The 13,074-nt window shown below is 38.6% G+C and overlaps 1 protein-coding gene across 3 annotated transcripts in view; it reads left to right on the top strand.

Moving 5' to 3' along the window:
* RASA3 (RAS p21 protein activator 3) overlaps positions 1-13,074 on the top strand; it is a 176,286-nt gene that overhangs the window by 149,609 nt on the left and 13,603 nt on the right. For all 3 annotated transcript variants that reach the window (XM_042810753.1, XM_042810752.1, XM_042810754.1), the window contains exons 9-18: positions 1,797-1,901; positions 2,426-2,582; positions 3,420-3,568; positions 7,423-7,537; positions 8,443-8,517; positions 8,894-9,017; positions 10,310-10,416; positions 11,019-11,096; positions 11,917-11,994; positions 12,557-12,630. In XM_042810753.1, the coding sequence (XP_042666687.1) occupies positions 1,797-1,901; positions 2,426-2,582; positions 3,420-3,568; positions 7,423-7,537; positions 8,443-8,517; positions 8,894-9,017; positions 10,310-10,416; positions 11,019-11,096; positions 11,917-11,994; positions 12,557-12,630 (1,062 nt within the window). The remainder of the gene's footprint in view (positions 1-1,796; positions 1,902-2,425; positions 2,583-3,419; positions 3,569-7,422; positions 7,538-8,442; positions 8,518-8,893; positions 9,018-10,309; positions 10,417-11,018; positions 11,097-11,916; positions 11,995-12,556; positions 12,631-13,074) is intronic.

The raw sequence follows: 13,074 nt of genomic DNA on the forward strand, positions 1-13,074 counted from the left end.
AGATGTTCTGGTGAAATTCATTGTTTCTCCTCCTCCTCTCTGTTGTTCTTTCTTTCTCTCTGTCAGCAGTGTCTGACCATTTTAGAATAAAGCTTTAGACTCCAGGGTCTTGTGTATAGAATTTTCTTTTAATTTTACTTTTACTTACGCTTTATGCCTCAAGCACTCAAAACAATAATGTCAGAATTTGAATGCCTGCTTTGCTTATTGTACATCATGAGATCTGCCTTGAGTTTTGAATTCCTCTCCTGCTGAAACATTTTACTGTTCTTACATTTACTTTTTTTTCTGTAACTTCAGTTGCTGTAGGGCATGCCCTTCGGAAATGTGTGAGGCTGTGTATGTTTCAAAGTGTTACTGCCAGTGAGCATCTAGAAGGCATTTACATAAACTAGAAACCAGTTGCCTGTAAATACTTTGTAAATGCAGAGTTGGACTATGTGTAAATAACCTTCTAAAAATCCCTTCCTGAAGCTGCACTTAGCCATTTGAATTAGTTTGTAAGATTGCAATCAACTGAATATGGAGAAAAAATAGAGAAGGTAGGATTTTCAAAGACTTTTCCTGTTGGGTCATTTTTGCACTGCAGGAAAAAAAAAAAAGTTGAAATATTAGAGTTTGAAGAACTTAAACTAGCAGGCACGTAACATGAGCTTTTGACATGTCTGGCATATGAAACTTGATGCATGAGACAGAGAGGCAAGACTCAGGGGATTTAGAAGTGACATTCTCTGCACTTGCATAACGTAGGAAAAACCTATAACAGGACTAGCAGTCCTCATTCTTTGATAACCTACTGTAACTTGCTTGAGACTAGGAAGGTGGTGTAAGTATGTCCATAATCAAATGATTTTGCACCTTATCCAGATTACAGTTATAGTTCTCCTGGAAATCTTCATTATTCAAGAACCTGCATTTTTCCCCATACAGTCTTTTTTCCCCAGAGTTTAAGGCATATTGAGACTGTCACTGAACTGAGAAGTTCTTAGCTGTGATTGTTGTAAAATGAAAATGCCTCTTTGAGAAAGCCTTAGAATATGTACAGAAATATCTGTCCTAGAGTTTGAAACCCTCACTCTGAGATGGGTATTGTAGCATTTATCCACAAACGCCAGGTTAGACACCAGTACTTCTACTTTGAATCTAAGAGCAATTGTTTTACATCCTGAATGTTAAAGAGTGTGTGAAAGGCAAGGAACCATCATCTAACAGAATTTCCATGTATGAGGAACTAAGCAACAGAAATTGCATAGATTACAGATAATACACATGTGATACTGTGTGATACTGTGTGGTAGAACAGTCCTATTATTTGTACAGAAGAACTTTAGGTGCAGCAAATATGTAAGCTTGACATGGTGAATCTTCCCAGAAGCTAGAGCATTGGGAAAGGCTGAGTAGAAATTCAGCCTCACTCTTCAAACTTTCATTACACTACTGGTAATGAAATCAGCCCAAGACTGAAGGTCTCTGGACATTTTTTGCCATGGTATTCATTTTATCTGTATTTTTTCCTTTATCTGGGATATGCAGAGAGCCCCTAGATGTTTATCGATATGGACTGTGGAAACAATACAGATGAGGAAAAGGTGTTCTAGATGATTTTTCACTGGTGTTTTATGGAGATGAGCTGTAAGGCTCCAGAAGTCAACCTTAGCCTCTTAACTGTTTGAAAACCAGCACTGTACATTTTGGAACTTTCTAACTCCTGGGCTTGAGGAGAAAAACCAACAAAATTCAAATAAAAGAAATTTTATTTATTCGTTATCTTTTAAAATGACTTCTTTTTGTTGCAGAGTTGATCTCTGGAATGCCAGTAACTTGAAGTTTGGAGATGAGTTTCTAGGAGAACTGAGACTTCCTTTGAAATTTCTGCGACAGTCGAGCTCTTATGAAGCATGGTACTTGACATTTTTCTTTCAGAGTATGAGTAGAAACATATATTTGCTGTGAAGTCTTTGAATAATTACTTCTATGTGATAAAGTTTAAATGGATTTAATTTGTATCTATAATTAAGTAAGCAAACCAAAATGATCTTAGCAGATGTAAGAGCAAGAAGTTTTGATAATCTGACTAGAGATTTGAGTATGTCTCTGTGTAGCATGTGCGAATTTTAATACCTTGAGTTTTTGATATTATTTACTGCAATTCAATAGCAATGCCATAATTTTATGAAAATGTGGGGTTTTTTTTGATATGTTACATCAGCACAAATCGTAACGATCAGAACTTTCCATGTTGGAGTTGGTGCAAAATACACTAACATTAATAAACAATTAAAATTTTTGATTCAGAACTCTCAAGAAATTTAATAAGTTTATAGAGATTGTTTGTATCACTAATCTATAGCTTTTCTATATGCTTATGTGTAGGCTGAGATAATCTTGTGTTTCAGCACAAACATTATCTATTTTTGCATTACAGGTATTTCCTGCAGCCCAGAGATAATGGTAACAAGTCACTGAAACCTGATGACCTTGGTTCCTTAAGGTTAAATGTGGTTTACACTGAGGACCATGTTTTTTCCTCAGACTATTACAGTCCACTTAGAGACCTCCTGCTAAAATCTGCAGATGTTGAGGTAATTTGCTTGTGCTGCTTGTTGTTTACCTGTAATTCATCCTCGCAGGGTTCCCCCTGAATGTTAGGCACAGTCTTGTTGGCACCATAGGTGAATAATTACCAGAATCTTCAACTTCTTTCTTCTTACACCCAAGGATCTTGTTAAGCTCTGCATATCCTTCATGGTTGTTTTCTGTCCTTACAGAAAAGATCTTTATCTGCATATAGTACGGTGGGTGGAGGCACACCCAGGAACACCAGTGGTTTTAACAGCAGCATATTCTCTGTGGCTTTCTAATTTTACGTGTGAAAATGCAAAGTAAACTTCAGTTTGATCAATTTGTTTTCCTTTATTGGAGAGGAACTAGTTTACTTGCATAATTTAAAAACAAAACAAAATGAGAAAACAAAACAATCCCAAACAGAGAACCAACTCTAAAATGTCAGAAGGATGGACTTCATCTGCCATTGTGTATAGTTTTAGCGTTTGACTTGGACCTGAGGTTTGAGTGTTGATTTTTTCAGTTCCAGAACTGGTTTCTGTTGTTACTATAGTCTGAAAATGGGGAGGTTTATAGTTCTTCAGTTGCTTCCCAGGCAACGGTCACATTCAGTGAAAAGTCAACTGTTAAAAATGCAGGAAAAAGACTGCACTGCAATAATTTTTAAATTGCTGCCCTCTTCTGATCAAAACTTAAAGCCAACTAAAACTGGAATGTGAGGCCCAACCATGTTATGTTTAGACATGTTTAGGTAACTGACCACTGCAATTGTTATGTGGGTTTGTGCACTAAGGAATTAATTACGCTTGTGCTTTAAAGATCTCTCAAAGTTTTTATTCCTTTTTACTCTTCAGCCTGTCTCAGCATCAGCTGCACACATTTTGGGTGAAGTTTGCAGAGAAAAGCAGGAAGCAGCCATACCTCTCGTCAGGCTTTTCCTACACTATGGCAGAATTGTGCCTTTCATAAGTGCCATTGCAAGTGCTGAAGTGAAGAGGACTCAGTAAGTATCAACAAACTAATTGCTGTCAAGCTCTGTGTTGGCTTGTGGTAGGATCCTACACTCAGTTTCTAAAACTAAATGCAATTTCAAAATAAACTGTTGAAGTTGCTCCTTTTCCTCCCAGCTAAGCCAGGAAGCCATTGTGCAGCAGGCAAACTATGACTTAGCTGCCATTATGGAAAGATGGTGATGGTTATAAGCTCTTCAGAAGGGATAGGCAAGGAACGAGGGGTGGTGGTGTGGCTCTCACTATATTTGAAAGTGTTTTGATGTTGTTGAGCTTGGGGCTGGGAATGATAAGGTTGAATCTCTGTGGGTAAGGATCAGGGAGACACCAGCAATGTGGCCATCCTGGTGGAGGACTGTTATAGACAACCTAACCAGGATGAAGAGACAGATGAGGTGTACTATGAACAGCTGGCAGAAGTTGCACAATCGCTAGCCGTTGTTCTCATGAGGGACTTCAACTTCAGACTAGTTGACTACCCTTGGGGGTACCATCCCTTCTGACCTGGATGTATCAAATGGGGAACAGAATAAACCCTTGATGATTCAGGTGGAAACAGTTACAGACCTACTGCTCCATCTGGACTGCCACAAGTCCATGGGGTTGGTGGTATCCACCCAAGAGTGCTGAGGGAGCTGGTGGAGATGATAGCCAAGCCACTTTGCAACATCCAGCATTCCTGGTTGACCAGATGGGTCCCAGAGGACTGGAGGCTTGCCAGTGTGACTCCTATCTACAAAAAGGGTTGTGAGGAGGATCCAGGGAGCTACAGGCCTGTCAGTCTGACCTCTGTACCAAGTAAGATTATGGAGCAGATCATCTTGAGGGAGATCACACGGCATGTGTGGGATCAGGCCTGGCCAGCATAGGTTCATGAAAGGCAGGTCCTGCTTGACCAATCTGATCTCCTTCTATGATCAAGTGACTTGCCTGGTGGATGAAGGAAAGGCTGTTGACAGTCTACCTAGACTTCAGCAAAGCCTTCAACACCGTTTCCCACAGTATTCTCCTTAAGATACTGATACCTATGGCTTAGATGGATAACACTCTTTGCTGGGTAAAGAACTGGATGGGTGGCTGGGCCCAGAGGGTGGTTGGTGAGTGGAGTTAAATCCAGCTAGCAATTGGTAACAAGTGGTGTTCCCCGGGGGTTGATACTGGGGCCTATCCAATATCTCTGTTGATGACCTGGATGAGAGAATTGAGCGCAACCTCGGTAAGTTTGCAGGTGACTCCAATCTGGGGGCAAGTGTTGATCTGCCTCAGTGTAGGAAGAATCTACAGAGGGACCTATTCAGATTAGATTGACAGACTGAGGCCAATGGGATCAAGTTCAGCAAGACAAAGTGCTGGGACCTGCACTTTGGCCTCAACAGCCCTAGGCAACACTACAAGCTTGGGGCAGAGTGGTTGGAAGACTGTGTAGAGGAAACAGACCTGGTGGTATTGTTTGATGCTTGGCTGAACATGAGCCGGCAGTGTGCTCAGGTGGCCAAAAAGGCCAATGGCATTCTGGCTTGTATCAGAAATAGTGTTGCCAGCAAGAGCAGGGAAATGATCATCCCTTTGTACTCGGCTCCAGTGAGGCCACAGCTCGAGTACTGTGTTCAGTTTTGGGTGCCTCCCTACAAGGAAGGCATCAAGACGCTGGAGCTTGTTCAAAGAAGGACAACAAAGCTGTGAGAGGTCCAGCACGAGTCTTACGGAGAGCAGCTGAGGGAGCTGAGGTTGTTTAGTCTAGAGAAGAGGAGTCTTGGGGTGACCTTATTACTCTCTACACTTACCTGAAAGGAGGTTGTGGCAAGGTGGGGGTCAGCCGCTTCTCCCATGTAACTAGTAATAAGACTAAAGGGAATGGCTTTAAGTTGCCCCAGGGGAGATTCAGGTTGGATGTTAGGAAATACTTCTCTGAGAGAGCAGTCAGGCACTGTCACAGGCTGCTCAGGAAGGTGGTAAAGTAACTGTCCCTGGAAGTGTTCAAGAAACGTTTAGATGTTGTACTGAGGGACATGGTTTAGTGGGAAATCTTGGTGATGGGTGGATGGTTGGACTGGATGATCTTAGAGGTCTTTTCCAGCCTTGGTGATTCTGTCATTCTAATGTCAGTGTTGTTTATAAAATTTCTGAAGAACTGGCGAGTTTCATTTGAGGAGGAATTCCCATCATGTTTTACAAAATTTACTTGGAAAACTGTTGTAAGGTCCGAGAGCAGGGAATTTCACTCTGTTCTCTGCATTGGTAGCTTGATAATAACTGTAAAAACCTTCCGCTGTTCATGTGAAATAATTTCAGCTTCAGAGTATGCCAATAAGCCATTTTGCACTGAGTAAAAGTGTTTGCTGGACTTCTTCTAAACAAAAAGCAAATTTCTTCCTAAATATGAATATTTAAGGCAAGCTGTGTGTCTAATCTTTCAAATTAGAGGGCTGAGAAACAAAGACAGGATTGGATCGGGCATTGGATAACAGAAAACAGAATCTTTTTTTCTGCTCACTCTTTGTAAGTAATTTATGTGACTTACAGATGTTCTGGCAATGTAGTGGTGTAAGAGTATTTACACCAGACTAGTCTCAAAGAGCATATATTGCTACAAGCCTTGTGCCTACATAATCATGCCATTGGCTGACAGTAGAAGAGCCAATAGGTAGTGAAGGAGAATGACAGACCTGGGCTCTGAAGTACAGCTCCTCAGTACAAAATAAAGACTTTGTGTGAGTTGCCTTTCTTTCAGTGTGCCTGGGGGTTAGGGCGTTTTTCTTCCTGTAGGTGTGTGTTTTTCTGTGCTTCAGGTTGGCTGGAACTGCTTGGTTGATGCAGCATGAGGTAATTTGCTGCTCCCTAGTCAGTCATGTTCCTGAGATAAAATGGCAAAGATGTTTGTTTTCATGACTTTTTGGGCATTGTAGCAGGCAGGGAGCTTACTGTTTTAATTTAAAAAAAAGAAAAAAAAGAATCCTGTTATTCATTGCTTGAATGAGTACAGCTGTGGTAAGCTATAAGCAGCAGAGAAGATGTTAGTGTGTATACAACAACTAACAAACTTGATCTGATATCTGTAGTCAATTTTTGATCATATATGTGTAAAAGACATTTGCTTATATATGGATCTACATAACTAAAATTAATATACAACTTTCAGTTGAGTTTTCAAAATGCAACAACAAAAAAAGTCTAGTGATAGTGCAGAGAGAGAATTTTTAGCAGATTGCCATGGCCATGTATCTAGTACGAGAAGAATTCTGTGGAGGTGATTTTTCAGAAAAATGTGAGAATATGTGAGAGTACACACAGTTCTGTTTAGAATTGGAATCTGTGTTATGTTTAATAGTGTTATTGCAGGGCAGTGCTGTGGGTCACTTAAAAGAGATGCCTGTGTCACTGGAGCTGGTATTTTCATCTCCCTCCCAGTTTACAACCATTTATTTGGAAGAAGGTCATTTGTGATGTGCAGTGTTGTTACAAGACTGATATTGCTCCCTTCCTTCCCTTACTCAAATAAATGCTGTTCAGTAGCGTGTGAAAACAGGTGCAGTTTCCCTTGTTTGTATTGTAAACCCTTTTGAGCCTACATTGTTCCCTTGTGTTTGGATGGTGTAGAGAGGCTTCTGCAGACTGTGTGAACACACCAAAAAATCTTTAGTCCCTCAGGATTTAACGTGATTGCTGCTTTTCTGTTACAGCCTGGAAGTGACTACATAACTGCATCTAATGGCAGGCTTATGTCAAAAGGAATTTTTGTTTGTGTGTTCAGAAGCGTATTTTCATCACCTTTAAGTGCTGCTTGTATTTCCATATGTTAGCAGTTTATTACAAAGAGACTAAATTACAGAAAATTGTTCACTTCTAGAGATCCAAACACCATTTTCAGAGGAAACTCATTAACTTCCAAGTGCATCGACGAGACAATGAAACTGGCAGGGATGCATTATCTGCAAGTTACACTAAAGCCAATTATAGATGAGGTAAGATCATTTAAGACTTTTTTTTTTAATTAAAATGTCACTTCAAAAGGCCTTCAGGGAGCAGGTACTGTTTTTTCCTTCTAATTTTAAGTGATTTGTAGGAAAAAGAGTAAGAACCTGTTTCTACGTACATTGAAATCTTTTTTGTTAGTTCAGCTCAGCCACAACTGAGTCACCCAGTTCTGAAACAATTAGATTGTATTAAAGGAAATTGAAAGTTTCCACCTGTCTAACAAAATTAAATAATGCCATTTTAAAACATCTACCACGTATTGTTTCTGAGAAATTAATAAAGTAGTAACTGCGAGGGATAAAGGACAAATACAGCAGAAAGCTGCTGGAAGCTGTAGCTGAGACATTTCATCTTTAAAGAAATTAAATTATTCTTAGATAACTGTGTATGTGATGTATATATTGTAGCAATGGTTTATTATCTGTCCAGTCCAGAGTGGTGGGTGTGGGGTTCTTAGTGCAATAACTGAGCAATACTCTCAGACCACAGACTTCCTTCAAATGATTTGACAGTTTCTTCAGCAGTTGGTTTACTGTTTCATCAAAAACATGTTCAGTTCTTAAAGAATATAGATATACTTTGAAAATTGACTCTTTTAGCAAAATAGGGCTTTTCCTGAGCAGTCTTGCATGAGAGCATCTGAATGATTTTCATCTCAGCTGAAAGAAAGAATAGAACAAATTAATGACTCCTTTTGGAAAAAATGAAGGTTGCTGGTAATTTACCTTTAGTGCTTTGTCAAGAAAAAAGTACAAATTATGCACTTGGCTTTTTACACAAAAAGTAGGTGAGGATTTTTGCAAAATCCTCTTCTTGAATCCTTTGTTCTTCTTGAAAAGTTTATTCGAAAGTAAACTAATATATTAATTGTGGACTGTATCTTTTTTTCTAGATCTGCCAGGTACATAAACCTTGTGAAATCGATCCTGTGAAATTAAAAGATGGTGAAAACCTGGAAAATAACAGGGTATGCATTAGATTTTGAAGATAGAGTATCTGTTACCATGTGTAACTTAGGCTCTCAGATAGCATTATCATTGGTTGCGAGGATAACAGCCTGTGTCTCTTATGTCTCTAGCAGTGTCACACAAGAAAGTGCTGTGAAAAGAAGGAATATGTCATACTAGTGTATAAGTTAATGTTTGTTTTTTATATGGATAACATTACTACTCTTAAATATGTACATTCATTGAAGGGAGTATCACTGAATGTGAGACTGTTTTACAAGTATATAATGTTAAAAGTGAGGATTTCTTACCAATGATCCCATTATGAATAAAACCAGGCATAATACTGCTTTCCATAACAAAAAAAAAAAAAATTGTTATAATTGTTTCTTTCAGGAAAATCTGAGGCAGTATGTTGATCGCATTTTTACTGTCATTACAAAATCTGGTGTAAGCTGTCCTACAGTGATGTGTGATATTTTCTTTTCTTTGAGAGAATCAGCTGCTAAACGTTTTCAAGGTGAGTTTCAATATATTATTCTACTTTATATCTCTGATAGGTGTAGTGTAGGTGCAGTCTAGAAGCCTCTGTGATTCATGATACTTTTACTAATTGGACAACGTATTATCCCAAATATGATTTGAATTCTGTTTTTTCCCTGATCATTCATTTTGCAAAAAACATGACTTTAGGTGATCATGAGCTTTCCTTAAACATCATTCAAAGGAAGACAGCATCTTAAGTGAGCATTTTGTTGGTACATGTTTATGGTTCCTATTTACAATTTACCCTGAGTTTTCAAATGTTCACGTTTCTATGATGGCTCATTCTGCAGATTCATAGAATCGTGTGTTGAAAAGGCCTGTGTTGAAAAGGACCACAATGATCATCTAGTTTCACCCACCCCCTGCTACATGCAGGGTCGCCCACCACCAGACCAGGCTGCCCAGAGCCACATCCAGCCTGGCCTTGAATGCCTCCAGGGATGGGGCATCCACAGCCTCCTTGGGCAACCTGTTCCAGTGCTTCAACACCCTCTATGTGAAAAACTTCCTCCTAATATCTAACCTAGACCTCTCCTGTCTCAATTTAAGACCATTCCTCCTTGTCCTATCACTGTCCACCCTTGTAAACAGCCTTTCCCCCTCCTGTTTATATGCTCCCTTCAAGTATAGGAAGGCCACAATGAGGTCTCCCTGAAGACTTCTCTTCTCCAAGCTAAGCAAGCCCAGTTTCCTCAACAGATCCTCATCTGGACCTGTTCCAAGAGTTCCACATCTTTCCTGTGCTGGAGGCCCCAGGCCTGTACTCCAGATGGGCCAAGTAGAAGGGGAGATCACCTCCTTCTCCCTGTTGGCCACTTATCTTTGAATGCATCCCAGAATATAGTTGGCCTTTCGGGCTGCAAGCACACACTGCTGGCTCCTTCTATGCAACTGAATTATTTTCTGCTCATACATCAGCTTGTAATAATGACCAATCTATAAATTAAATGAAATGTGATTTCATTGTCCTAGGAGAACCATGTGCTGCAGAAGTTTTCTCACTGTCATGAAAGCACTTTTCCACTCCCTAATAGTTGTTTTAGTTTGTGAGAATAAGCAGGCAATGCCAAACCAGAATCAAGCAAAACAGCTAACATGTATTTTCGTGAAGAGCAGCAAATTATAATAATGAAGATTGAAGTTGTAGATCATATGTATTTCCAGCAAATGTTTAACTTTATGAAGGCATTCTGGTAATTTCAGAAGGTTTTGAAGGAAGTATTATTGAAATATTGAGTAGAGGTATTTTTGTTTTGTTTTGTATAGGTGACCCAGATGTGAGGTATACAGCTGTCAGCAGTTTTATTTTCTTGAGATTCTTTGCTCCTGCCATTCTTTCTCCAAACCTCTTTCAGCTTACACCACACCATCCAGTAAGTACTGCATCACTATTTCTAGCTATGCCTGTAGTTCTACCACCATATTCTGTCTAGCAAGATTCTTTTCTACATTATTTCAGTAATCCCTAGGAGAAATAGCTTTGTTAGTTCAAAGATCTGCTAGGTCTGTCTTGCATATGGGAACCTATGTTGAATGACAGTTATGTGAAGAACGTGGGAAGTATGGAAGGAACAGTGAACTTTAAGGTCAGATAAGGTAGATAATCTTAGTTACTCTGGAAAATATGATCACTGCTTCATTTATACTGTCTTAAATTACTGCTAGATTGATCGCCAGCAACAATTGGAGGTATTTTGACTGTTAAGCAACTTATCCAAACTTTTCATGGAAGACCTGAGCAGTTTTCAAGACAGGTGTCTCTTTTAGTTTTGCATGTCATTACTCTCCAGAGAACCCAGGGCAATAGCTATGATGCATGGTGACAAGAGTCAAAAACGTTTGAAAGAAACAACTATTTTTCTGTAGTGTTTTATTGAATCTTTTTCAATTTTATGTGAATTTTCTACAAGAGGAGAAAAAAATAAGAAATATTTTAAGTCTTCAATATGAATAATGCTACTGTTATCTTTCCTAGGACCCACAGACTTCTCGAACTTTGACACTTATCTCTAAAACTATTCAAACATTGGGCAGCCTATCAAAATCTAAATCTGTAAGTTTATCATTTTCGTTTAAAGGTTTAATTTGAGAAAGTGATTTTTTTAAGCTTTTATCACCCATTCTAATTAAGCCTTGAAAATTCTTGAGTTGCACTAGTCTTAAACAAAACTCTTTTTGTTTGTTGTGATTATCAGCCTCACACTCGTGGCAGAATTAAGCTTGTCTTAATCTGAACTACATTTTAGTGAAGCAAAATTGTATGACCAACCTAGAAGACTGTTCCAGGGCATTGCATTCCTTAATTGAGAAGAATCTCCCATTAAGGGAAATGACTGTGTTTTCCTTTTCATACTAATTTAGTTTCCAGTCAGTCAGTGCTGAAATTAGATTTAGTTGTCCATGCACTGGATTTCTAATTGAAGTAAAACTTGTATGCTTAAGGCAGCAAATGACTATATCTGGTGGAAGTTTGGGCTTCCTGGTGGTGTAGTTACCATTCACATGGGCGACGACAGATGAATCTGTACCTTAACTATGAATCCTTTTAGTCTACAGAATTCCTTGCCCTATAGTTTTTCAGAGTTAGGATCAGGATCAAAAGCCAAAGCAGAGGCTTGAAGCTTTTGAACAGTACATTAATTGTAGTAAGCAAGAATTTGGAATGTGTTCTACTACCTTTCTGAGGTAGAAATTTGGTAATACTTTTTTGAATGTGTGCTGTACAATAGGAGAGTCTATTTTCATTTATTTTACCTCTGGACAGGGAAAAAAAACCTCTTTGGTGATTTTTGTCATGGTCTACTGCTATTGAGAATAATAATTTGAGGTACAAACTGTATTATGACATGCATGATTTTGATTTTGTATTTCAGGCAAATTTCAAGGAATCCTACATGGCTACTTTTTATGACTATTTTAATGAACAGAAATACGCAGATGCAGTAAAAAATGTACGTAATGCTTGTGAATGTTCTGAATAATCCTTAGGGGCTGTTGAGATTGAAGCTCAGAATCCTGTTATGTACTGTTTGTAAACCAGGAAGTGTGTGCTAGAAAAAGTAGACTCCTGATAATTGTGATAGTTTTTGGGAAACTTGTATCAAATTATGTGCATGTAGGATTAGAATCTCTTTAGATCTGCTTCTATTTGGTAATTAGGTTGGATCAGTAAGGCTGTTGAATTGAGCTTAAGTCACGTGCATACTTCACAGAGTGTTGCAGATCTGTGATGAAAATTGCTTAGTACAAAAGTAATTGAAAGATACGTTTTACAAAGAAAATGCCTGGAGAAGAAGCACTGGTCATCTGCAGTTTTTGCACTTAGTGACATTTGTGCTATTTTTAGTTTACAACACAGGAAAGCTCCCAAATTCCTCAAATATCTGCCAGTACCCTTCTGTTTAAATACTTCTACAGTATTTCCTTGCAGTGCTATATTGTACAGATGTTTAAGATTTTAATTTTTTTACTGCTGTACTGTCATTTTATCTATGCTTTTTGTTCACCTTCTAGTTTCTAGATTTAATTTCATCTTCAGGAAGGAGAGATCACAAGAGCATAGAGCAACCTATACTACTTAAGGAAGGGTAAGCATGCACGTGCAACAACACCTTCTAAATATGTGCTTGCTACTATTCTAAGGCAGCTATCTTTTTCTCCACCCCTATTCCATCTGTATGTTCAGAAAAGAGTGTAGGAAGACTGTTGTACTGCTGTTTCTACTCTCTCTGGCTGCTATAATTGATTTCAACATCCTTTCACTTAATTTAAACATCTTAAATTTAAGTGTACTTTGAAATATATGGAGGAAAAAGAAGCCTGTAGACCTTAATCAGCACAGCTAAAGCAGAATGAATTTAAATCAGCACTATATTAAGATCAAGTTCAATTTCCTTTTTTAAACGACTGTGAACAAAAGCTGTAAAATGCAGATACCGCGTATCTTAGTGAGGGCAAAGAATTTGCTTCTGCTGCCCTATTAAATCCATATGCTAATCAATTTCAGGGCCATTTTGAGGGAAACTTGTCAT

Source organism: Centrocercus urophasianus, unplaced genomic scaffold (assembly GCF_019232065.1).
Source record: "Centrocercus urophasianus isolate 14NV4802_14NV808 unplaced genomic scaffold, USGS_Curo_1.0 seq_12, whole genome shotgun sequence".
In the NCBI taxonomy this organism is placed as follows: Eukaryota; Metazoa; Chordata; class Aves; order Galliformes; family Phasianidae; genus Centrocercus; species Centrocercus urophasianus.